The sequence below is a fragment of the Melanerpes formicivorus genome, unplaced genomic scaffold (genome assembly GCF_026170545.1).
Source record: "Melanerpes formicivorus ecotype bairdi unplaced genomic scaffold, bMelFor1.0.p_v2 SCAF_30, whole genome shotgun sequence".
NCBI lineage: Eukaryota > Metazoa > Chordata > Aves > Piciformes > Picidae > Melanerpes > Melanerpes formicivorus.
The window spans coordinates 9,240,381-9,265,349 of NW_027142382.1; the positions used below are offsets into that span (position 1 = coordinate 9,240,381).

Below are 24,969 nucleotides of genomic sequence, written 5' to 3' on the forward strand. Positions count from 1 at the left end.
TTAGCAGCAGTATTAAAAATGTGTTTAACTGACACAGGGATAAGAAAGCTTTTCCTTTCTTCCGTGCTGCAGACATGATTGCCTTTTTCTTTTTCTTTTCTTTTTCTTTTCTTTTTTCCACCACAGTTCATTAGAGTTCAACCTCTTAATGAGCTGTTTTTTATAAGGCTAGTTATGGGTACTCTGTCTGTTGGTTGATCATACTCATGTAGAACTGAATCAAGTACACGGCATAAATACAGGAATATTTCAGAAACTACACAACTTTAGGAAGTTTCCAAATTATCCTTGGAAAACCTTTGTGAAATATGGGTTTGGATCTTTCCTCTTCTACCTGTGTAACTACCTCAAAAGAAAGAAACCATATGCCACATATTATCTGTAGAACTAATTCACTGTCTAAATAATCAGGGCTTATTTTCAGAAAGACTTCAATTGCATTCAGGGATGTTCAGCAATTCTGCAAATCAGCTTGAACTCCTAGAAATAAAGAAAGGAACATAGCATCTCTCAAAGGAGTTGGGGAGTAACCTTCTAGATAACACTGATTTTGCCACAGAAAGCAGAATAAAATTAAAGTGGCTTATGTGACACTCAGCAAGCCTAGACAAAAGACCAGTCATCTATCTTGTTTCATTTCATTTACTATTTTCTAACCAACTGTATGATCAAAAGTAAGGCAGAAATAGTAGAATGATCACCATTCAGCAGCTGCATAACCCAGAGCACTGCATGCCACCTCTGCTGAAGGAGAATTCATCTTGTGGGAAAACAATATTTGTGCAATTAAAGAATGTATCATCAAACTTGATCACAACAAAATAGGAGCTTGTTTGAAAGTTTCTGTGGCTTTTGTTTATTGAAATATATGTGCTTGAATTTATAATTTAAAATAGATTTCTTAATTAACCCATAGAAGGTTAATCCAGAAAGGAAATCTTATTGTTCTTTAAAAACTTTAAATTGTTCTTTAAGTAGTTTTACTTTTGCATATTTTTAAAGTCACCCACCAGTAAAGTCTGAATACTTAGTCTTCGAAATAGACTTCTGCCATACAGGCTGTAGGGTTCAACGCTAATGGAAGATGGAACAAAGTCATTGAGTCAGTTTCAAGATCAGGAGACTTAGACAAAGCAGCCCTCACTACAAGAAAGACTGAGATGCTGGAGTGGGTCCAGAGAAGGGCAATGAAGCTGGTCAAGGGTTTGGAGAACAAATCTTATGAGGAGTGATTGAGGGAACTGAGGTGGTTTAGTCTGGAGGAAAGAAGACTGAGGGGAAACCTTATTGCTCTACAACTGAAAGTAGGTTGTAGTGAGGTGGTGTTTGTCTCTTCTCCCATGTAACAAGTGATAGGAGGAGACAAAATGGCCTCAAGTTCCACCTATTTAGATTGGATGTTAGAATAAACTTCTTCACGGAATGTGTTATCAAACACTGGAATAGGCTGCCTGGGGAGGTAGTTGAATCACCATCCATGGAGGTGTTTAAACTGGAACAGATGTGGTGCTAAGGACACGATTAGCACCAGACTTCTTGTACTTAGATAATGGTTGGACTAAGTAATCTTAAAGGTCTTTCCCAGCCAAAATGGTTGTATGGTTCTATTATTTTATTTCCTGGGAGCTGAAGGGGAAAACACTTCTGGTTTTTGAAGTCCTGGAGGTGTCCAATGTCCCCACTTACTAGAGGCAAAAGAAAGAAAAGAAAACAAATCAGGATGGAGAGCAGTCACTTTTTACCACCTTTTTCCTTGCATAAGTAGATGAGATAATATAGGAATCTTGTGGATTTGTCCCAGTTTAAGAGTTGCAGCTACTTTGACAGTGGCCTCACCTACCTCTTTCTAACATTCTGACTCACTCATTAATTTGGCATCGTGCTGACATTGTTATTAATTTAATTTATCTTACTACTAAGGAAAGTTAAAAAGCCATAATTTTTTAACCTCTTTCCCCTGTGAATACTCAGTGAAATACCATGAGACAAGTGTGTAACAATTCCTTAATAACAACGAGGGGTTTATGCAAAATTTCAGAGACCAGCAATATTTTCCATCAGCGAACAGAGAAGTGCAAGAACTTCTCAGGCTAAAATCTCACAATGTTTCTTTTGCAGGATCTTAGGTAATATGATAAATCTTTCATTATAAGCAGCTACCAAAAAAAACCCCAAAAACCAAGCAGCCAATCAAACAAATCAAAAACCACAAAAGGAGTTATTTGCAGAGAAGTAGCATTCAGAGTATAACACTGCATTGCTGCCTGCTCAGCAACATTGCAGCGTCTATAGCAAGAAATACGGAAGCATGTATCTATAGGGAACTTCTTTAAACAGGAATCTAACTACAAGCTGACTAGAAATTTGAGGTAACTTTATGCCATATAAGAGATTTTTTTAAAATCTCTGATTCAGTAACACCTTAATTTTGTGCATTGTTTGTATTTCACAGAACTATACTTCCAGTTCCTCACGGAATTCAAGAGTCAGGAATGTATTCCCAGGTGGCCACCAGGAAATCCATGGCCTTCAGAGTGATTTTATCTTAAGAAATTTAAGTGATTTTATTCGTACCCTTTGGCTGGAAAACAAACCAACCAAAAAGATTCAGTTCTGAGAATTTACATAAACTTTCAGTTTGTTTGTTTTGGTTTTTTTAATATCCAAATTCACATTCTGCAGATTTTTGTAGGCATATTTGTCTGATTTTTGGACAAGTTCAGAACTGTAATGTTTCTGTGTTTTTTTCTTCTCCTATTGTCAGTGTTTTACATCATCTGCAACTAGGTCGTCTCATTGGGAGAAAGTTTCTGGAGTGACTGAAGTGTCAGTTTTAAAACACATTTTTGTGCCTGTATGACAGTCTTTTTAAGATCAGTAGCTCTAACTATTGCTTAATAGATAGTTTCTACATAAAAAAAAAAAGAAAAGGGTTTATCTAATTGGTTAAACTATTGGCCATGTGTCTAATTAGTCAGGTCACACAAAAAACCTGAAGAGCCTGTGAAGCTGATAACGGAAAGCAATGTCTTTTGCCTCTGAGACAGTATTTGAAATCTGTGTGGATTTATGGTGAATGAAGCAGCATTACTGTCTACAAAATGTTCAGGGCTCCAAATCCAGTTTCATAAGACACACAGATTAAAAAGAAGAGAAGCTTGCACAGCAGCTGATGGCTTTTGGATTTGTTTATGAATAAATCAAACAGCAGAGTTCCATGTCATAGAGAAATTATAATTATGAATGACAGCTTGCTGAAAATTATGATTTCATTGCTCTGTATAATTCCCAGTAATTTCCCAGAAAAATAAAATGTTAGATATTTGCACAGCAACAGTCCAAAAGAAATGCTTAGAAAAAAAACCTGAAATTTCCATACATTTGCTCCCCATCAGTAGGTTTCTCAGATGAATTATTTTCTAGTAGCCAGGCTCTGAGGGTCTAAACCAGACATGGCTGATTACAAATCCTCCCAGATATCTCAAGAAGATGGTAGTAAAAGCTGAAGCAGGAACTGTGGTGCTCAGAGCTTGATCTCGCCTGTCAAAACACAGGCACACTCGGAGTTCTCAGCTTCACCGCCTAGGGCTGGGAAATCCTGATATCCCCATTTCAGCCAGAGTTTTCACCATTTTCAGGTTATCTGTTTTGGAGTCAAGGAAATTTAAGGCACCCTACATTCACAGATGGGCACATGAAATCCCTAATCGCTCCTCTCTAGGCCTGAGCCACCCACCAGGTCTACTGGGCAGCACTGCACTACATCCATACACTCACAAACCCTTTCTTTCAATGTAGTTATGAGAAGTGAGAGGGTGTCCCAAAGAAATAGTGATTAGATGAGATACAAAAAAAAAACTAATCTAAAGCTTTTCTTTGCTGTCCTTCCATCTTCATGTCCTTCCAGACAAGTATTTCTTTGTTTGTTATAGGAAACATTGTATTTTGCAAATAAAATCAAATATTAATTGAAGCAATTTATAATAATGAGCGAATAGTTTTAGTCTGTGTTATTATACCTTTTTTGTGCCATTGATCTTACCCAAACCTATGCATATAGTGAAATATCTGCTAAGAAAACAGAAAGTGGGATGGGAGAGATGGAGGCATTTAGGTTTAAGGTTGTGTCCTCAGATAGGCCATGATCGTTGATTATACTGATTACTCCAAGTGCTTGTAGTCTCTCTTCTTATCCTCTGACCAGTAACTGAACACTGAGCTAATTAATCTTTTTCAGCAATTTGTTTTGTCAAAGCAATCATATTCTTTGAGTCAGAGAAATAGGCTGGTCTCTGACAAAAAACTTAAAAGAAACTCTAAAATCCATCAGAAAAAGAGCAAGACTTAGGCCAATAATACCTGAATATGAGATCTTCCTCTGTATGAGACTAATAAGATTATGTAATGTATAAACTCACCCTGTGCAAAACTGTAAATGATTATTCCTTTTATAATGCAATGTAATAAATAATAATAATTATTATTATTTTTAAATTATTAATTAATTAATTATTATTATTTTTAAAATTAAAAACAAATCACCAAAGCATCACTTATAACTCCTGGATGTCCTAAAGCCAAATGCTTTGTATGTCAGTACAGCACGTAAGCATGTTTCATTGATGTGATTAAAAAAGAAACATTTGACAATCTGGTTAAAAAACCATCAAATCAGTATTTTCACATTTCACTGGTAGCTGGCTGCTTCATTTGTCATAATCAAAATCCATTGCATACAATATGTCAAACTATGCTTAGACGAATTACTTTCTTCTTTGCTGTTGGTTACATTATCACCTCTCCCATTTTTGGCCTCTAGTTTTGGGTGTTCATTCCATATGTGGCAGAGGGGCAGAGTGTTCCTATTCCTTTTAAACACAATTTAAAGGGAAAAAAATAATCCAAGTCCTTTGAACTCCTTAGAACATTCACACTGTGGGAAGGTACTGTGGAAGAAAGTGACCTGTAGCCCTGTGCCATGTGCTTTGTTTGTGAGATGGATGGCTATAATTTACTCCTGCCTGAAACACTAGTATTTATGATGCCTTTCCTTGGCTGAGGGGTAAAAATGGTCTCTAGAGAAATAGAAACATTTTTTAAAGAGTGTATTGAAAAGAGAAATTCACAGGATGAATGAAGGTCAAGGGAAGAAGGCAGCAAGAGTTGCTTTGTCTTCTTTTCCAAGTAATGAAATAATTCTTCTTATTTGATTCCATGGAAAAGATTTATTTGTTTTTCCTCTCTTACTCACGCACACACATGCACATAATCACACAAGCACACACACACCCTAACTTCAGTTTATTAGGAGGAGCCCAGCTATATAGCAGGACACTGTCAAGGTCAAGAATAGTAGTGCAAAATTTGGCTTTAAAACTCTTTCAGCTGTTCGCTAGCAGGATGAGAGTACCAGTCAAAATAACTGTAACTTTGATTCAAATTAGGGTCTAAGTCCTCTGTCATTAGGCATTTGGATTCTTGAGCCAAATTGTCAGTCTGTGCTTTTGTCTGGAAGCTTATTAATCGTTCAGTGTAATAGTCTCAAAATACTTAGTAGAAAGGCCCAGCCTTTTGATTTGATACAACACTTCAAAGACATGATAACAATAAATGTAAAAGGGACTTAAAAAATCCCCAAGGGACATACTAATTTTAGATTTAATCAAAGTAAGTGAGAATTTTCCTTTGTGATTTTCTGCTGTAAGAGCTGTTGCTTATTTATGGGTAAATGTAACTCACAGAAGTATTATCCTGAATATCTATAGTTTAGAAATACCATGTTTATCTAAGTCCTTTTGCTTTTGTTGTTTTTGGGTTTGGTTTGGGGTTTTGCCTTTTGTGTGTGTGTGGTGTTTGGGGGATTTTTTTGTTTGGTTGGTTGATTTTTTTTTTTTTACTAGTACTTCTCTCTTTCACTAAGACATGTATTGAAAGAAAACCCTTAATCATACAAGTTACCTAAGAGCTTTTCTTTGACTGCTCAGACTTTAAGATGGTTCCTCACTCTTCTGGAAATTTTCTCCTTTTGCTGTCCAGCTTCTGATGTGTGCTTTCCCTGTAGAAGCTGCTGGAGTGCTGAGCAGAAAAAGTTCTCATAGTGGAAAGTAAAAACATAGAATAGATTAGGACTTAAGGCTGTTTTTCAGCAACAAGCAGAGCTAATATACCAGAGATGGTCAGGCCATTTCCAAATAATCCCCAGATAATCTCCATGGCAAGGGGCAGCATGAGAAATTTGGTTGAAGTCAGATTGGTGTCCATTAAAATCAGCCTTCAGAGCTTTTTATTAGGATCTTATCCTCTCTACTTGACTCTCCTTTCCTGTCTTTCCTGAGCTTGTGTCATTTATTAACCTCCTAAATTTCCTTAGTTAAGAAAATGTAGACTTCAAGATTAGACCTTTAGCACTGGATTTCCCTGACTTTAACCCAAAGTTGGTTCTAAAAGTCTAAGCAGCTCATCTGGAGGTCCTTTTGTCATCAATAAGAAGCCATTCATCATCTTAAAGGCAAGATGAATGGCCCTTTGAAAGGTCTAATTTCCACCCCAGAACTACTATAGAAGAGAAGTCCTTATTTGACTAGATAAAGGCTTGGGTGGCTTCTTTGTAGCCATCTGTAGTTAGGTTGAGATGAATGCCACTGATTTGTTCTATGAACATGCTCTGCCTCCATGTACAGGTGAATGCTTTTTGTGTGTATATACAATGCAATAACACCTTTCTGTTAGTATTAATCTGCAAAAATATATATCATTTTATATGAATGTGTTAATATACTTATAGAGAGAATGTTTGCATAAATCAAGTTGTATCTCCATGATTTTCGTGTATTTAGGTTTTGCTCCTGATCAGATGCTGTTGGCCTATCTGTATCTGTTCAGAAAATAAAAATGTGAAGGCTAGGCTTGACTCCAAAAGGCTAGTCAGACTAGTTTTACTGAACTCGTTTTTTTATACATCAGCAGATAGCATTTTATGGCTTTTTAGCTCTGAACTGAACTGTTGTAGACCCACGTCATCGTGCTTAAAAGTATACTTACGTGCATGAATGAACAGTAAATGAAAACCATTAATGTCCCAGCATGCACTGCTAACCAATACTCATTTTTGTTGTAGTCAGAGTTTCTTAGTGTGTTTCTGCTTCATTTAAACCCATCAATACCTCAATTAGTGCTTGCTTCCTTTCCCCTGGGAGGGACATTTACACATGTCACTTCACAGCCTCCAAAATCTAAAAGGCTTCTGGGAACTGCTGGGTCATAAAATATATCCCGATTACCGCTTGTGTTTTCTGGGGACTCTCTTCCCCCCCCCCCCCATTTTTTTCCCTTGAAACTTGTAGTGTGTTTGGGTATTTTTAATGAAAGGGTGAAAATGGAAAGAGTAAAGCATGAGAACTTACAAGAAAATTATCACTCTCCCATGTCATTCTACAGTCTCTGGTTTTTACTGATTTGTACTCAGTCACAAAAAGTTAGAGCACTGTACTTGGCTATTATGATAGCAGCAGCCCTCTCACTTAGCATTAAAACTTGATGCCATCTTGATGGCAGACTGAATTCAATTTAAGATCAAAGCATTGGAGAAGTTATCTAAAATTATATATTTCTAGTTTAAACTGTTTAACATTCCTGCTTTTTACAGCCTGACATTTATACAGAGTGATGAAAGACCATAGTTGATTTGGAATAGAGAGTGGCCCAAGAAGTATATGCTTAATGGACACATATTTCTAATACTAATTTCGAGGCATCTACACTTTTCAACAGTGATAATGATGGCAACATTAATACTGACCACTAATTTCTTATGAAGGAAGATAGTCTTTCTCTAAGTCATCAAAAATCACAACTCTAGACATGGTATTGTAATATTTTACATATCTCTGATCATTTATTTTTGCTTTGACAATTACCCAAGCTTTGATGAAAGTGATTTTCCAGTGTTTCATGTGGAGTACCATAGTTTGTCGTGAATTTCCACAGGCTTTTACTGTAACTGACTGGAGGGAACAAAGCCTTCAGCTTATCATTTCTCATTTTATTTCTCTCCCTTGTTAGGGAGTGCAGTTAGACAAAATGGGAATTGAAGTTGCGTGGCAAGGCAAAAGAAAGTCACATTCATTTCAGAACCATGTCAAAGTCTAAGGAAAGACTGAGAAATATAAGCAGCTGCTGGTCTCATGTATCATCTGAAGACAGCTGTTCCCACTGTACAAACAGAAAAGACCTCAGGAAGAGGGAATAATTGCCTTTGTGATTTGAAAGAAAAGACCTTTTTTATTTTATTAATGTGTCTTTTGGTTAAAATTCATAGTTGTCATGCAAAATAAATCAACTTCTTTTCCTATAATACGACCTGAAACCACTTCTGAGTGAATAAGATATGAACCCTAAATGTTCACAGCCTTTACCCTGACATATTGAATCAGATCATCAGGCACTGGTAAAGCCACCAAGTACTTAAGACACCATTGTCATTCTTATTAAAGCTTAGCATCAAACAAGGCTTGTTCTAGCATGGAAACACATTTGAATCATACTTATAATCAAAATAACTTAATTTCCATCAGTGGAAAGCTAGCTGAAATGGTATTTCAGGGTGTACAGAGTCCTTGTTCATTCCCACATGGTGATTTACTTCTCTAGTTTATTTTTTTTCCCCAAATATTAGCTTGTGTGGATGTCCTAATATCCTAACAATGCAGTTTTTACATACCACTATAATAATGCAGTTTTTACATACCACTGAGTCTCTTGTTTCGATATGGGATTCGTAATGCAAACATAGGTAGCTGGGACATGGGCCGGTGACATCTGTGTTTAACTTCTGACTATTATTTATATTTCATAATTCTCCTGGGCATTAGCTTTCACTAAATAGAAACATAAAGGTGCAGTTTCTGATGTGTGCAGTCGTCTTTTTCCCATAACAGTACTGTTTTTCATACTGTACTGTCAGAAAATTGTTTTGGTTATTAGAATCATTAATGAAGTTCTTGCCTATTGTCCAGAAATACTTTCATCTAACAGTTATTAATGAAGGTGTACAAAAAGCTACTTGCCTGGGGTAGAGGATAGACTGATTGATTATTAAAACATTTTCAGAAATGTATTTATCAATACCAGAGAAGGGCAACAAAGTTGTTGAGGGGTTTGGAACACAAGCCCTATGAGGAGAGGCTGAGGGAGCTGGGGTTGCTTAGCCTGGAGAAGAGGAGATTCAGGGGTGACCTTATTGCTCTCTACAACTACATGAAGAGAGGTTGTAGACAGGCAGAGGTGGGTCTCTTCTCCCAGGCAACCAGTACCAGAACAAGAGGGCATGGACTCAGGCTGCACCAGAGGAGGTTTAGGCTTAATGTTATGAGGAAGTTTTACACAGAGAGAGTGATTGCCCATTGGAATGGGCTGCCTGAGGAGGTGGTGGAGTCACCATCACTGGAGGTGTTCAGGAGGAGACTTCATAGCGTGCTTGGTTGCATGGTTTAGTTGATTAGGTGGTGTTGGATGATAGGTTGGACACAATTATCTTGAAGGTCTCTTCCAACCTGGTTTATTCTGTTCTACTCTACTCTACTCTACTCTATTCTATTCTATTCTATTCTATTCTATTCTATTCTATTCTATGCTATTCATTTCTATTCATTTCTATACTCTCTAGATTCTTGAAACTAAAGTTGGGTGAATAATTTAGTCTGTCACATTAATTAACCAAAATGTTTACTTCTCACATTTCTCAGGTTCACATGTTTGAAATGGCTTTTTCTAGTCTGAAACCTCATCATCAATTAATTTCAAAATATTTGCTTTTTGAATTTGAAAATACTCTTGCATGGCTTTATGTTTTTATGTGAAAGCTGCATTGCTTGCGTGACAATTTTTTTTTTTCTAATTGCAAGAAACACAGCAAAATATTGAAGTAAAATTAATTTTGATTAAATATTTAGATGTTCTAAATTGATTTTTCAAATATTTATCCTAAAAGTGTGTCTCGGGAGGCTCATAGCAGATGAACATGAGTCGGTCACAAATATGAAGTATTTTTACAAAACTACCAAATGATGCTAGAAAGTGATACTCAGTAATTAGACATCTGTTATTTTTGTGAAAATAACTTGATTCACATAACTAATTTCTTTCACTCTTTGAGACATGGTTTGTTTTCTATTTGACATCTCTTAAGGGTGAGGACAAAGAGCATTCCTTTCACCTGGCATCCAAGAGGGCCAATGGCATCCTGGCCTGCATCAGGAACAGTGTGGCCAGCAGGAGCAGGGAGGTCATTCTGCCCCTGTATACTGCACTGGTTAGGCCACACCTCGAGTCCTGTGTCCAGTTCTGGGCCCCTCAGTTTAGGAAGGACGTTGACTTGCTGGAACGATTCCAGAGAAGAGCAACAAAGTTGGTGAGGGGTTTGGAACACAAGCCCCATGAGGAAAGACTGAGGGAGCTGGGGTTGCTTAGCCTGGATAAGAGGAGACTCAGGGGTGACCTTATTACTCTCTACAACTACCTGAAGGGAGGTTGTAGACAGGCTGATGATGGTCTCTTCTCCCAGGCAGCCACTACCAGAACAAGAGGACACAGTCTCAGGCTGCACCAGGGGAGGTTCAGGTTGGATGTCAGGAAGAAGTTCTATACAGAAAGAGTGATTGCGCTATGGAATGGGCTGCCCAGGGAGGTGGTGGAGTAGCCGTCATTGAAGGTGTTCAGGAGGAGACTTGATGGGGTGCTTGGTGCTATGGGTTAGCTGTTTGGGTGGGTTGGATTGGTTGAAGGGTTGGACACGATGATCTTGAAGGTCTCTTCCAACCTGGTTTGGTTTATTCTAATAAAGGTTTATTCTAATAAAGAAGTCACAGTTTTACCAAGGAACTGTGTGCTTAAATTCAGTAACTGAGAAGTCCTATCGATTTAAAATTCTCGGATAGGTTCGCAGCACTGAATTCTGGAGCAATGCTACTTAAGTAAGCAAAACTGTCACCTATCTGAAGGGGAAAACTGAAATTGATAGAATTTTAGCAAGTCATTTACTGGCTTCTGGAATTCTACTACCTCTGCAAATAAATTAACAAACAGACATCAGCTGATTATAGCATGAGATCACTTCTGCCTTAAATGCAAGTAATACTTTTGCATGGACTTTCACTGTCTGATTAAAAGTAGATTGAGGAAGTGGGAATTTACATTTGAAGTAGAAAAGAATCTCATTTGGCATGGACAGAAAAGGATTCTCACTGTGGCTGACCAGGAATTTGACTTAAATTGGAATGTTAACTCATTTTTTTCAATTAATTCATTTCAGCTTTAATGAAGTTTTCTTTCATCACAACAACTTTCCTCATTCATGATGTTATTTTAACCCAAGATCGTTTAAGCTGCATCAAAAGGTCATAGAGCTCTAGTTTAGTCATGCTCCAGGGAGGGAGCCAAGTTATGGAGAAAGACTCTCTGCCAGGGCAGAAATCTTCAGACCAAGTGAAGCAAAGACATGAGGAGATGTTGAAATGCCAGGAGGCACATATTTGGCAGAGTCCAGGACATGTCTTTCATAAAGCACACTCCTAAATTCTCCCTGTGTTCAGGTATCTCCAGATCATCATCACTAGATCTGCATCTTTTTCATCCTTTTCCTCAAGAGCAATTTGAATCTGCATTGTTATTTGGCTATGATCAACAATTTAACTTCCAAGGCAATTCAAGACACTTTGTACACTGTTACATTGCATCTTTCCATCTCTTGTGGTGTTGGCTGTGTTGTATTCCTCTCCTCAGCACAGCCATGTTGCTAGAAAAAATACCATTTGGAGACTACAGATAGTGATAGTTCTTAAACATATTGAGAACTTCAGTCAGTCTTAGAATAATTTATGGATGCTACATATTTAGAGTTTAATTATAAATGAAAAGATAAGGAGCCTTTTAATTTGCTTTCTTCCCATGTGGCTATTTCCATCTGTGAGCTAAAAGAGAGGGGAAAAATTAGTTATTCTACACACATACGCTCTACATCATTTTTCTTTAATTTCTAGTACTGCTTGAAGGTTAGAATTCAGAAGATTCTGTTACTGTGCTCAGGCTTCTCCCTAACTTGCTATAGCCTTCTTATTCTGGATAATGAATTTAATCTTTGTCAAGGTAATTAAATGTTTTAATTTTAATTTATATTCAATTCCTGATGAAACACTCAGCAGTAGCACAGCAAAGAAAGTCAGATTAAATAATTTTTACTGAATCTCAGGGAAGGTCCAGGTTCAGTTTTCAGGCGTGGGACAAAAGGTTCTTCTTTCGTCTGTGCCAGTTCCATGATTCTTAATAGTAACCTTGACTACTGGATTTTACACTTTGATTATTAACAAGGAATTTGTTAATAGTATAAAGCAATGAGATTTCTCTTTACTGGGATGCCACAAAGAAAGAAGAAAACAGTTAATAGTTTTTCCTGGAAATGGATTCCTTTTCCTGGAAAAAGGAATAATCAAATCAGCTCTTCAAATTGAAGCCTGACTTCAGAGAAATCTCCTAGATTAATGCTGCTGGCAGCAATGTGCATATCTGTAAAATGGAAAGCATCAGTATCTATGACATGAGATTTAACGCATCCAAGTGACGGGTTCTGCACATTGGCCTCAACAACCCCATGTAGTGCTACAGGCTGGGGTCAGAGTGGCTGGAAAGCAGCCAGGCAGAGAGGGACCTAGGGGTACTGGTCGATGGTAGGCTGAACATGAGCCTGCAGTGTGCCCAGGCAGCCAAGAGGGCCAATGGCATCCTGGCCTGCATCAGGAACAGTATGGCCAGCAGGATCAAGGAGGTCATTCTGCCCCTGTACACTGCACTGGTTAGGCCACACCTCGAGTACTATGTCCAGTTCTGGGCTCCTCAGCTTAGGAAGGAGGTTAACTTACTGGAGTGTGTCCAGAGAAGGGCAACAAAGTTGGTGAGGGGTTTGCAACACAAGCCCTATGAGGAGAAGCTGAGGGAGCTGGGGTTGCTCAGCCTGGAGAGGAAGAGACTCAGGGGTGACCTTATTGCTCTCTATAACTACCTGGATGGGGGTTGTAGACAGGCAGAGGTTGGTCTCTTCTCCCTGGCAGCCAGTACCAGAAAAAAAGGACACAGTCTCAGGCTGCACCAGGGGAGGTTTAGGCTGGAGGTTAGGAGGAAGTTTTACACAGAGAGAGTGATTGCCCATTGGAATGGGCTACCCAAGGAGGTGGTGGAGTCACCATCACTGGAGGAGACTTGATGGGGTGCTTGGTGCCATGGTTTAGTTGATTAGGTGGTGTTGGATGATAGGTTGGATGCAATGATCTTGAAGGTCTCTTCCAACCTGGTCTGGTCTATTCTATTCTATTCTATTCTATTCTATTCTATTCTATTCTATTCTATTCTATTCTATTCTATTCTATTCTATTCTATTCTATCTATGCAGAAGACAGATACAGAGAGATATTATACATAGCTATATGTATATAGAGAGACATAGATATAGACAAACCCATGATTTTGTCAAATTTTGACAAGTTTTGACCAAGAGGACTTTAATAATGCCCAGCACCATGTAGCATGCTCCAGAGAAACACGTAGAGAAAGCTAGAGGAGAGAGAATTGGACTAATTTGGAAACCTGAAAAATCTTGGAACATGGTGCTATGTATCTCTTGAGTATGAACAGCAGTTTGCCCTTTCCTTCTAAAATTCTTCTATATAAATATATATAATTACATGTATATGCTTCTAATATATATATATGAAGAGATATAAAGGATAGACTTGCTTAATATGGCATCTGAATCATCCTGATGTATTTCTAAATGCCTTCACTTCTTTTTAAGACATCCTGAGAGAATATTTTATGCATATATAGTGCAGGTTTAGTTTGCTTATTTACAGTTTTCTAGATTATTTTGTCAGTAAAGAGCTAGCATATTTAGCTCAGTTATTTGCATGAGTAATTTGATTAAAGATAATTGGAGGATGAAGATATGCATTGCCTAAAATATCCTTGGGACATGTGGCTTTGTTACCAGAAATCTTTTGACACAGAGGAAGATAAAAAGAAGAGCTTATGGTTTAGGATCATTGGAGATAAAATTTGAAGAGCAAAAAATCAGCTTTGGGGAAAGGGGAAATATTTATCTGTGAGGCATTGCTATGGCAATAAGGAATCTGTGTGGAAGATTATGTGAGAGGAAGGGAAGGATAAGCAAGGATAAATCTGTATCTGAGGAATAAAGTCATCTTTCTTCACATGCTTTTTATGCTGCTCATATTAAGAAATTTTGTCACAAAAAACTCGAGCTTCATGAACTAGCCTCTGCATTTTAAAAACCAAACAAGATAGTCAAGGTGTTTGGTTCGGCACTGTCACCCATCAGGGAACTCTTGGTAGACAACCATTTTGGAGACCTGAAAGTGAGGAAGGAAAGAAGCCTCTTGAGGCATGCTCCTTGAGATCTGTGGTATTTAAATTCAAATCCAGATGCCCTATTTTCTGTGGCTGCCCACTCTATCTTCTTACCCTTGAAGCAGAAGGAGAGTAGATATGCCAGTATCTATGCCAGAAAGCTCACCTGCTCCAAAAGCCCATGAGCGTTTGTTGCCCACCTGGGACTGTGGGCATTCTAGGAGCAGAGGTAACTTGTGGGAAGGCACACAGCAACCCTCAGTTCATGGGTGGGCTGTGAACATCCTCTCTTCATCAGCAGAGAAAGTAGCATATAATGATGGGAAGGAGGAATACAGCTGTAACTTGGGAGGCTGGTATGGTCTAATTAGGGAAGTAAAAAGAGGTTGAAGGAGGGAAACATTGCTGCGGGAGTGAGGGAATATGTGAGAATCTGAGGAGGTTGCAGCAGGATGAGGAGAAGGAAAGGTGAAGGGGACTGGAATATGTCACATGAAGGGGAAAAGAGAATGATGTCAAGAGTTGCAGTGAATAAAGGAAAAAGGGTCAAGTGGGAGGTGTGAGAGAATATGGAAGGAAGGTAGGTGATGGCATGAGCTAATGATGGTAACATGGACTCCTTCATAGCCTGCCACCTGTTTGAATTGGGTTCCTTAGTGATAAACAAAATGCATAAAAGGATAATTTGACTATTTCAAGTGTTGCAGATGAGTGCAATAGGTTCATGTGCACAGAATCACAGAATTGTCAGGGTTGGAAGGGACCTCAAGGATCATCTAGTTCCAATCCCCCTGTCACAGGCAAGGACACCTCACACTAGATCAGGTTGTTCAGAGCCATATCCAGTCTGGCTTTAAAAACATCCAGGGATGAGGATTCCACCAGTTTCCTAGCCAACCTGTTTCCAGCCAACCTGTTCTCACCACCTTTATGGCGAAGAACTTCCTCCTAATGTCTAATCTAAATCTCCCCTCATCTAGCTTGGATCCCTTCTCCCTAGTCCTGTCACTACCTGACACCCTTAAAAGACCCTCAGCAGCTTTCTTGTAGGCCCCCTTCTGATATCAGAAGGCCACCATTAGGTCTCCTCACAGCCTGCTCTTCTCCAAATTGAATGACCCCAACTCTCTCAGCCTGTCCTCATAGGAGAGGTACTCCAGCCCTCTGATCATCCTCATGGCCCTTCTCTGCACACATTTGAGCTTGTCCATATCCTTCCTATAATAGGGGTTCCAGAACTGGAGGCAGTACTCCCTGTGGGTTCTCATGAGAGTGGTGTAGAGGGGGAAGAATCACCTCCCTCAACCTGCTGGCTACACTTCTCTTGATTCAACTGCAGCTGCATAAGACTAGTTGTGTTAGCTTCTGTGTTGGGAAGCAGCAAGCAGATGGCCACAAAGAATGACTTAATGAAAGTAAACTCTGTGAGTATTAATACTTGCACAGATGCCAGATAAAACTGATGTTATTTTGATTCTCTGAAAGATAGAATCAGACTTGTCTTATTTTTCTATTCTGATTATCCATTGTTTCTTTTCTTTGAATGCCCCTTTTCAACAAAGTTGATTGGTACCTAGCATCCAAACAGTTAAACAAGACATACTTCATCATTAATGTACATCAGTGCCTAAAAAGCCTCATGTCTCACACAAGACTTTTCTAAGAATTCTTTCTGTAATTAGATCCCATTCATAACTAACCTACAGCTCCACAGACCTGCTAATTTTCAAAGTTGGTTTGAGTCAGGAAGCCTTGGAACAGGAAGGGCTACGTCCTGACATATTGTCATATCCAAGCATCAGCAGCTCTGGTGTGTGAAAAGGTCATGCCACTAAGCATTAATATTTCAGAATAGCAATTACAATAATTCACATAAATATGGATTTTTTATTCATGTTTGGTAGCAACCTATGCAGGAGGAAACTCTGGGAAGACTTCAAATCAGTGTCATCTTCTTAAAATAGAGAACCAGAAAAATCCAGATGGAATGACTGGCTCTCATAAGAAGAAGCAAGCATTCATACTGCAAACAAGGAAAGTGGGGCTATTGCAGGAGGCGGCCCTGTAGTACAAGAGCTTAGAGAAGGGAGTCCTTAGTTGCCACCTCATATGCTTTGAAAGGACTGGACAGATTCTTTCAAAAGAGAGGAGTTCTGGGTGCTGTCAAGGGCTTTCCAGCTTCTCCCAAGCAGGAGGAGGGTCAGAAGTCAAAGACAGACTTATGGGCTTTGATTCTTCCTACTCACAAACGCCCAGATGCTATTCCTTTGTGGACAAACTATATGGGAGGTCACAGGTCACTGAAGAGACCACCCTGTTGCAAAGATCCCATGTTTTGAACAGTTTGCAGTAAAGCACTGAATATTTTTATTATTATTGCCAGGATTTGTTTTTATCCAAAACATGAAATGACTTGGGTTCTATCCTATTCTTGCTAGCAAGAGAGTAATTTTTTCAACATGAAAATTTTTTGAAGCCCAGAATGATTAATGAAGTTGACAATTATGTCCAAACTGTTCTGCAAATACCCTCTAAATACAATGAAAATTCAAATCTAGCTAGATTTATTGTCAGTTTAATTATACTTTTGGTTCAGCACAGTTTAACTCTGCACTCAGCACAATCATGGAGTGTAATCTCTTTGGTGCAGACCCTTTCTTTTAATTTTGTAAGTTCCTGGCTTAACACAGCCCTGATTTTGGTAGGTTGCTACTGCCATACAAAATGGTGAATGCCATATTTGTCAGCAAATAAAACATTAACTCATCAGAAGGAATATGAAGGTTTTATCATTTCTGTATTGGCTCCATGTCCAAATGCTTAGTACTTATGATATCTTGATGCACTGTGAATCTTTTAATTACAAGTTGTCTTGTGAGCAGTAGAACAAGCACAGCCAGGCTCCCTTTGAATTCAACATCTTCTTGTTTCTATAGCCCCACTGTCCATTCTCAGCCCCTCTATGCTATGCTTGCTTTGAGGCTCGTCTTCAACCCTGAGAAAATTCTTTTACACAGGAATAAAAGTTAAATAATTTCTTACAGTTTTGGCCATCTGGTCAAATATCAACAGATATCAACAATGTCAACAAGGCGCAGCACTGTATCATCAGATCAGTCAGCTCACTGAAGAATGGCTTTTGTTTTGTTTTGTCTGTTTCCAGTTCCAGCTATGATAACTTCCTATCCAAACACCACCTTGGCAACGCAAGGCCAAAAGAAGGAAATGAGCTGCACGGCACATGGAGAGAAACCCATCATAGTCCGCTGGGAAAAAGAAGACAGAATCATTAACCCTGAAATGTCCCGTTACCTTGTTTCCACCAAGGAAGTTGGAGATGAAGTAATCTCTACCCTGCAGGTAAGGAAACAAAGTGACCCACAACTCATCTGCATGTCTGAGAGCATTGCTTGCTTTGGTGTTGCTAGAGAAGCACATCTACCTCTGCCTTACAAGTTCAGAGCCCCACCACCTGCTCCACCCATGTGTATATCTGGAGACCTGGCAGCAAGAGAACGTACAGGAAACCTCTGCATCCCACCCCCAGAACAATCAGTCTTCATCTTCCCATGCACTACAGGCCACAAGAGAGATAGCCTGGCATGGTGCCTATTATCCTTTCTGTCTCAGAAGCAATGTGTCTGATGCCTTAGCCTGTCCTTCCTGGAGTGGCACAGCTCAGTTTTGAGTACACTGTTGTCACGTGCTGAGTTAATATCTGATTCTTAGCTCCGATATGTTTCAGGCCTACCTTCATCAAAATTATTAAGCTGTTTTGAGATAAAAATGCTGCCTTTCTAAAGAACCTTTCCTCCCTCTCTTTCCCATTGTGGGGCTTGGGACACCCTTTTACAAAGTCAAGTTAGTCATCAGTGAGATGGAAGGAAAAGGCACATGTAGATACATCTACTGCTGCCAGTAATATTTGGCACCTACTATACACAGAAGCAGAAGTTACCTAGCCACCTACCAGATGGTCAGCCTGCATCTTCAGTTCTGCTTCTGTGACAAGCAGCAGTCTGGCAGTGAAGCTATGTGTCTGGACTTACCTGACGAATCAATATGTAGGAGTCCATCAAGTCCTAAATGGCTGACTTAGGTTAGATTGAGGTTTACATGAGTGGTACTGCTGCTTCCAACAGGAGAAACTGGCTACTTTGGTGTCATCTATAATTGGCTACATTGTTGTCCTCAATATAACAGAACAGCTTTTTCCACTCAAAATTTACCAACATGAGCAAGTTGTAAGTTCATTCCTTTAAATTTTAACACATGCCTTTATGAAATAGAAAAGATTTCTTTTAAAAAACTCATACAGATTCTCAGTCAAAAATCTTGATTTTCCATTTTCTCAATCAGATTCTTACAGTCATTTTTAGCAGACTCAGAGAAATAGTTCTCTAGCTCTCTGGTAATTTTCTATATTCTAGTGCAACATTTAAGGTATATCGCTTTCTTTATTAGCCACAAATTGTCTTGGATGATATCCACTGCAAATCTGGTTTCTTAGTCTCTATGAGGGAGGTTTGTCATTCATTTCTATGATGAATATCAAGTTTTATGTGTGACTTTGTTCATATTAGTGTATTTGTGTTTCAAATAATATTTAATTATAGGCTAGACCCCTTGCCTTCTCTCCTGTCATTCATCTTAATGACTTTAATAAGATAATGATTAGATGTACAACAATGTTTATTTTTGGAAGGCTGCAGACCTGCTTGGAGAATTCTCTTCTGAAGTACTTGTGTGTGGTACTAGCAGTCCACATCCATGTGTATGTTACATAGAAAGCCTTTGTCTTCTGAGAAATAAAGTGCCCCTAAATAGCAAATGTCAGGATTAACGCTGTCTCTGAAGCTTTAATTCAGTGCTTCTGTACGTGTGCATGATGATGTTATACTCAGCTTTTATTTTTTTCTGCAGGACCCCTGCCTCAGCCAGGCATGACTTGGATTTTCTCTAGAGTTGAATTAGGGCTGAGTAATGAAAGACACTGTGTAATGCAAGGCTGATCATTGAAACCAAAAACTTTTCACAGGTGGCCAATAATTGTGTGTTCTTTGTTTTCTAGGTACTTGCCTTGAGCCCTTGGGGTCTGATTTGCAGAAGCACTAAGCTCTTATAGCTGCAGATTAACTCAATGGACGCTGTTATGAACACATGAAATGCTATTTATTGCTAAGGACTCTGAGCAGGAAAAAGAAGGCCCTAGATGTATCAAATTGGGCTCTGAAAAATTTTGTTTTCCTATCTTAAAGCACAGCCACATGTGCAGTTTAACACAGTGTGACAGGTTACCACATCTCAGATGATAACTCTCCAATATCTTTGTAGTGACTGGGAAATTAATCAATTTATCTTAACCAGTGAATGAGAGTTGTGCTCATATTACCTTGGCTTTGCTGGGGAATAAGTAGAATGTGGCTTAGCTAATACACGGTAAATTGTCACGCATCCACAAACATTATCAGATGTCTGACTCCTTAATTCCCCACACAAAATGGTGGCAATCCTCTTCATGATGTCAGGGGTTATGAAAACAAATTCACTCTTTTTTCTGAAATAGGTATTGCATAGGTAAACACCGCAGAAGAAGCTATGAGAATACGGTGGAGTCTGTCTTCAGGGCACACTTTGAATTGTGTGCAGTAAATAAAGTGGGGGAGCAACCTACTGAACAATGAGGGAAAAGATGTTACTTAGAACATCTGCTCTTTCAAAAAACAAAACAGCTCCTCTCCATGTTGTACATGGAATGAAGCAGTGGTCCTGTAGAAAAACTTCATTATGATCATGATGTAAAGGTTGTGTGTAACTTTATGTGTTATTAAACAAACATTGAAAAGAAAGACCACCCAAAATTTTATTATGAGGCACCATACTGAATACTGCAAGGTTCACCACCTCTGTTTAAACATTTATTTCCTCCACAGAGACTTCAGCCACTTGAGTTATTTTCAGAAATAAGTGGAAAAATTTGGAGGCAGCAGGAGGCATCATTTTGTACAGAAAATTTCTGCTAGCTGTTAAATACTTGGCAAACTTATGAGTAACTGGAAACAAGACTCCTAATGAGAAGTGATAGGAATAGGTAGTGCTCCAGCTCCTGACTACATATGTAGAGCTTATAGCCTGCATTCTCAGCCCAGGTGTTGCTTCTTCGGATAGGTTTCAGTATCTTGGATGTTTTTCTATGCATTTGTGTATATATGTACGTGTGTAACATGAAGTATCTCTTTATTGCTGTCAAGTAAAACATTTGTACATTATTTTTTCTTTCACCACACAGAAAAGCTGTTGCTTTATTTTCTCTGTCTGCTGTTAAATCAAACACTTATTTTCAAACCACCTATAGATTTTGCCAACTGTGCGTGAAGATTCTGGCTTCTTCTCCTGCCATGCCATCAATTCTTATGGGGAGGATCGTGGAATAATTCAGCTCACTGTGCAAGGTAGGAAGAGGACAACATAAGGAAAAAAACACAGCTATGGTAGTACAGTAAGTGTATGCCATCCTCAGAAATCTGTTGGGGGAGGGAAGCTCTGATTCCTAATCAAATGTGTTCCTCATTGTCAAAGAAATGAGGAGCTGCATTGAAATGCTCAGGCTTTTGTTTCCAGAATTACAAATGAAATCAAAACAAATTGTAAGCTCAAGTCTTTCTAGATGTGCACAAATTAATAAAGAGTTTTTTTTTTTTTCTCAAATACACTAGCTGATAATCTACTAAAGATACTTTAAACTATCATCCTCAGTAGGGAGAGTGCTTATGGGGTTTACTTTTTGGGAGGAGAAGTTGCAAACATGCTTAAAACCTAAGTCTGAAGTGATCTAACTTTTGTCTCTATAGAAGTGTTAAACCTACTGTGGATCCTTAAACAAAATAGTTCAAGTTTAATGAGTCAGAATAAATTGTAATCAGTCTGCATTTCTGCATCGGTTTGCTCCCTATGATGCCTGGGGCTGGGGTGCTCACCCTGTAGGGTTTCACTCAGGCAGAGAGCAAGTCCTAGCGTGGCTGTAGGGGCAGTGTTTGAGATGCGGAGCATGGGCAGGGCTTGGCCACTGCTTTTTCTTCTGTGTGATGCTTGTTCTTGTGTTTGTATGTCTTTGAGCACGCACACAACAAATTTCTAGGACTTGCAAATTTTTTTTTCTCCCTACTCTTGGCTTTAAATAACAGAAGATTTCAGTGAATGCCTCAGGCAGCCCTTTAGAAGAATTCAGGTGGAGTTTGGAGACAGGTTTTCTCCTACACCACTGCTCATTTAAATGGCTGTGACAATGTAAAGGGGCATCAGGATGGGTATAAATGCTGTTTATTCACATCCGTAGCTACAGAGGCAGAAAGAGACTTTAGTGTAATTTGGTAGTGTTTTCAAATTAACATGTTATTAATTTAAGACTTTTAAACACTCAGAGAGTTGGACATTTCATTTATGACCTTCACCAAACTTAGCATTTCTAAGTTTAGTGTTCATATTTCTGCTACCACCTTCTGTGTAAAAACTGTTAAGTAAAATAAACAAAATATGCAAAATATGGTGTTCAAGGCAAAAACCTTTCCTAGCATCAACAGTCCAATCTGGAGTGCTTTTAAGAAAAAGTAGCTCTATGTTGCATATAAGGAGATTCAATAGAAGTCAGCATTCAAGGTTACATCAATGACCCCTAGCTGAGAAGTGACTTTTCCTCCCTCTGTTGAATGTTCCTCAGCAGGTGATTACTGGCTCAGGGTACTAATGAGTGACCGAAGAAAATGTCAGGAGAGCTTACCACCAGTAAGCTATGCCAGTGCCATGCTCACTAATATTATCTTGTTAAGTGTACAGGCTTTCTTCTGACACTAACTCTGTGTGTGTGTGTATGTTTGCTCAGAGCCCCCCGACCCTCCTGAAATAGAAATCAGAGAGGTGAGAGCACGCAGCATTGCCCTCAGGTGGACCATGGGATTTGATGGAAATAGCTTAATCACTGGCTATGATATTGAATGCAAGAACAAGTCAGGTAAGGAATAATTTTCCTCTTAAGTAATCCCTATCTCTAGTCATTCATGACTGAATTTGTGTCCTAAATGGTAATTTATACATCAAAACTGCTTGATGGAAATTTTAACCATGGTTTATCTAATCTTGCACAGTAAGATTTATCTTCACTTGTTTGTTGCTGTTGTTGTTGTTGGTTGGTTGTTTTTTTGGTTTAGTAAGGACATTAAGTTTAGCAGTTGCTGCTTTTGTCATTTTGTCAGAGAAACCTACATGTAAGGGGAAGTCATTCTAGGTGATAGCTGGTATGATGTTTTTTGTTACATGATTCTTGGTCCCCATTCTTATCTTTTCACCATTTGGATTTTAGGGTTTGCTTTGTTTTGTTTTTCATTTTCTCTTTTTCCCTGTAGCAAAAATACCTGCCTTGACAAATTATCTTTTCCTGTAGTGCTGATTTTTATGAGATATTTTCTGTTTATGACTACATGCACCTTCCTTAGAAAGCTAGCTGTGAAAAGGGTATTTACAACTTCCTCTAGATGAAGAAAGCTGTGTGGTAGTTTGCTGAAGCGCCATGCAGAGTTTTCAGTAATCTACTGAAAGTGGCACATATTGGCAGGCCAGTACAAGCTGGTACCTCTCTGCTAGCTGTATTGACATCAAAGAAAATCTAAGATGATGAATGAGTTGAATAGTAAAAAAAACAGAACAAAAAGACCCAACCCCTTAAGCCAGAATGGAGTCCTGTTCTTGAATGTATTAAGCCCCCAAGATATTCCCTCTCTATTTATATCTAAACACATTCAAGATGTGTTGAAACTATGGTGTTTGTGATGTAAGATCACACTTAAAATTAGGCACATTGCTAAGCACTGTGCCTGAGTCATGATTTGAGAAGGGGTTAGAAGGAAAGTTATATTGGAACAGTATTTTCATATTTCAAGTGTGATCAAAAAGATACTGAAAAAAAATCTTATTTTATTATTTTATGTTGCAGTTTGTTACAGGATTTATAAGGGGGCAGAGTTCACCAATGGGAACGTTCTATGTATGCTTATCAGTGAAACAACCTGTTTATCAATGTGACTGTAGTACATTTCACAGAATCACCAAGGTTGGAGGAGACCTCAAAGATCAAGTCCAACCTGTCACCACAGACCTCATGACTAAGTCTTTATAAGTATTTATACTAAGCATTTATAGTCTTTAGTTCTGAGATTTTAAAATGCCCTTGTTCGTAGAATTCTGAGATTTACCATTCTTCATTTAGCTACATGGTGGTTTTCCCTTTTGTTTTATTTAGAGAAAAATGTTGTGATGCTTTCATTGCTAGATCAATTACTTTCAAGAGTGCAAAATAGTCAATTGTCATTGTCACATTGGCTTTCCAAATGAAATTGGTATCATACAAATGGTCACGGTAACTCAAAGATTACAAGTGAAAATTCCCCACTGAGGTTGTGGCCAGGAATCAGAGCTTCAGAGATGTAGACTAGGCAAGAATGTCTTCAAGAAACATGCATACCTAGAAGTGTCTGGGCTTTGTTTTCTTTTCTGATTCTTTTCTTTCCAACCATCCACTTGTTTCAGAACAGTTTTCAAAAGTGATGCTTGCTTGATAGGCTCCTTTCTCACCCTAGAACTTCACTTGTATTTCTGAATCATGTAACTCACAACACCCTCTAGGGAGACTGAGCTGTTTGGGTTTTAGTGTCTTGGTTGGTTTGGTTGTGTTGGGGTTTATTTTTATTGGTGAGTTTGGTCTTTTTGTTCTTGGTTTTGGATTTTTTTGACAGAAGCAGTGGTAAAAAGGGACTTGAGAGCTCTAAAATGTCTTTGTTAGACTCAGTTCAATGTTTTCAACTGATAATTCAGAATACAGGCAAAGATTAAGTAGTAATCACTATGAAAAATTATGTCACTGTAATACATCATGGTAAATCAATAACAAGACAACAAATGAAGTTTCATCAGGTTGGATGAAAACAATATTGTGAAAAAGGTTAGAAAATTGAAAGAAAAACATAGTGACCTGTTTGATACATGTTGGAGAAAATATTTCTTTGTCTATACATGAAGACAAATACTGGAGGTCTTCATCTCACTGCAAACAACAGAAGCATTGTTTTTTAGAATCTGAGGCTGAATGTCTGGAGAAACTAGGATCATGTTGTTGAATTCTGGTCATTAATAAAATATTGGTCATAAATTAAATCATCCAGAAGACAGAATGTCAAAGATGGTTACAGAAAGTTGAGGAAAGCTATAAGAAAGAAGAAGGAATTGAGAAAATGTCTCATCGTTTCAAGACACTAGAGAGGCAGAAGAAAGTTTAGATAAAACATTCAAAATCCAGATGGTAAGCTCAGAGAACATTCTGCCAAGGCCAGAGTAAAACTGTAAACTGCACAGTTGTGTTTAGAGAGAATTTTCCACCTTTGTTTCTTACCCTCAGGACTTAGAAATGCATTTACAGCAGAATGTATCATCTAGACTTCTGAATAAGTCAGTTTCACAGAGTATGCAGGTGACTTCACTATATAATGCTGCCTCCTTGCATCCTATCTA

The 24,969-nt window shown here is 38.5% G+C and overlaps 1 protein-coding gene across 5 annotated transcripts in view; it reads left to right on the forward strand.

Moving 5' to 3' along the window:
- The window catches only part of DSCAM (DS cell adhesion molecule), a 491,025-nt gene that overhangs the window by 347,332 nt on the left and 118,724 nt on the right, over nucleotides 1–24,969 (forward strand). For 2 of the 5 annotated variants that reach the window (XM_068155247.1, XM_068155248.1), the window contains exons 12-14: nucleotides 17,576–17,772; nucleotides 20,768–20,864; nucleotides 22,292–22,420. In XM_068155247.1, the coding sequence (XP_068011348.1) occupies nucleotides 17,576–17,772; nucleotides 20,768–20,864; nucleotides 22,292–22,420 (423 nt within the window). Of the gene's footprint in view, nucleotides 1–17,575; nucleotides 17,773–20,761; nucleotides 20,912–22,291; nucleotides 22,421–24,969 lie in introns of those variants that run through there. The other 3 variants (XM_068155249.1, XM_068155250.1, XM_068155251.1) reach the window with 3 other exon arrangements.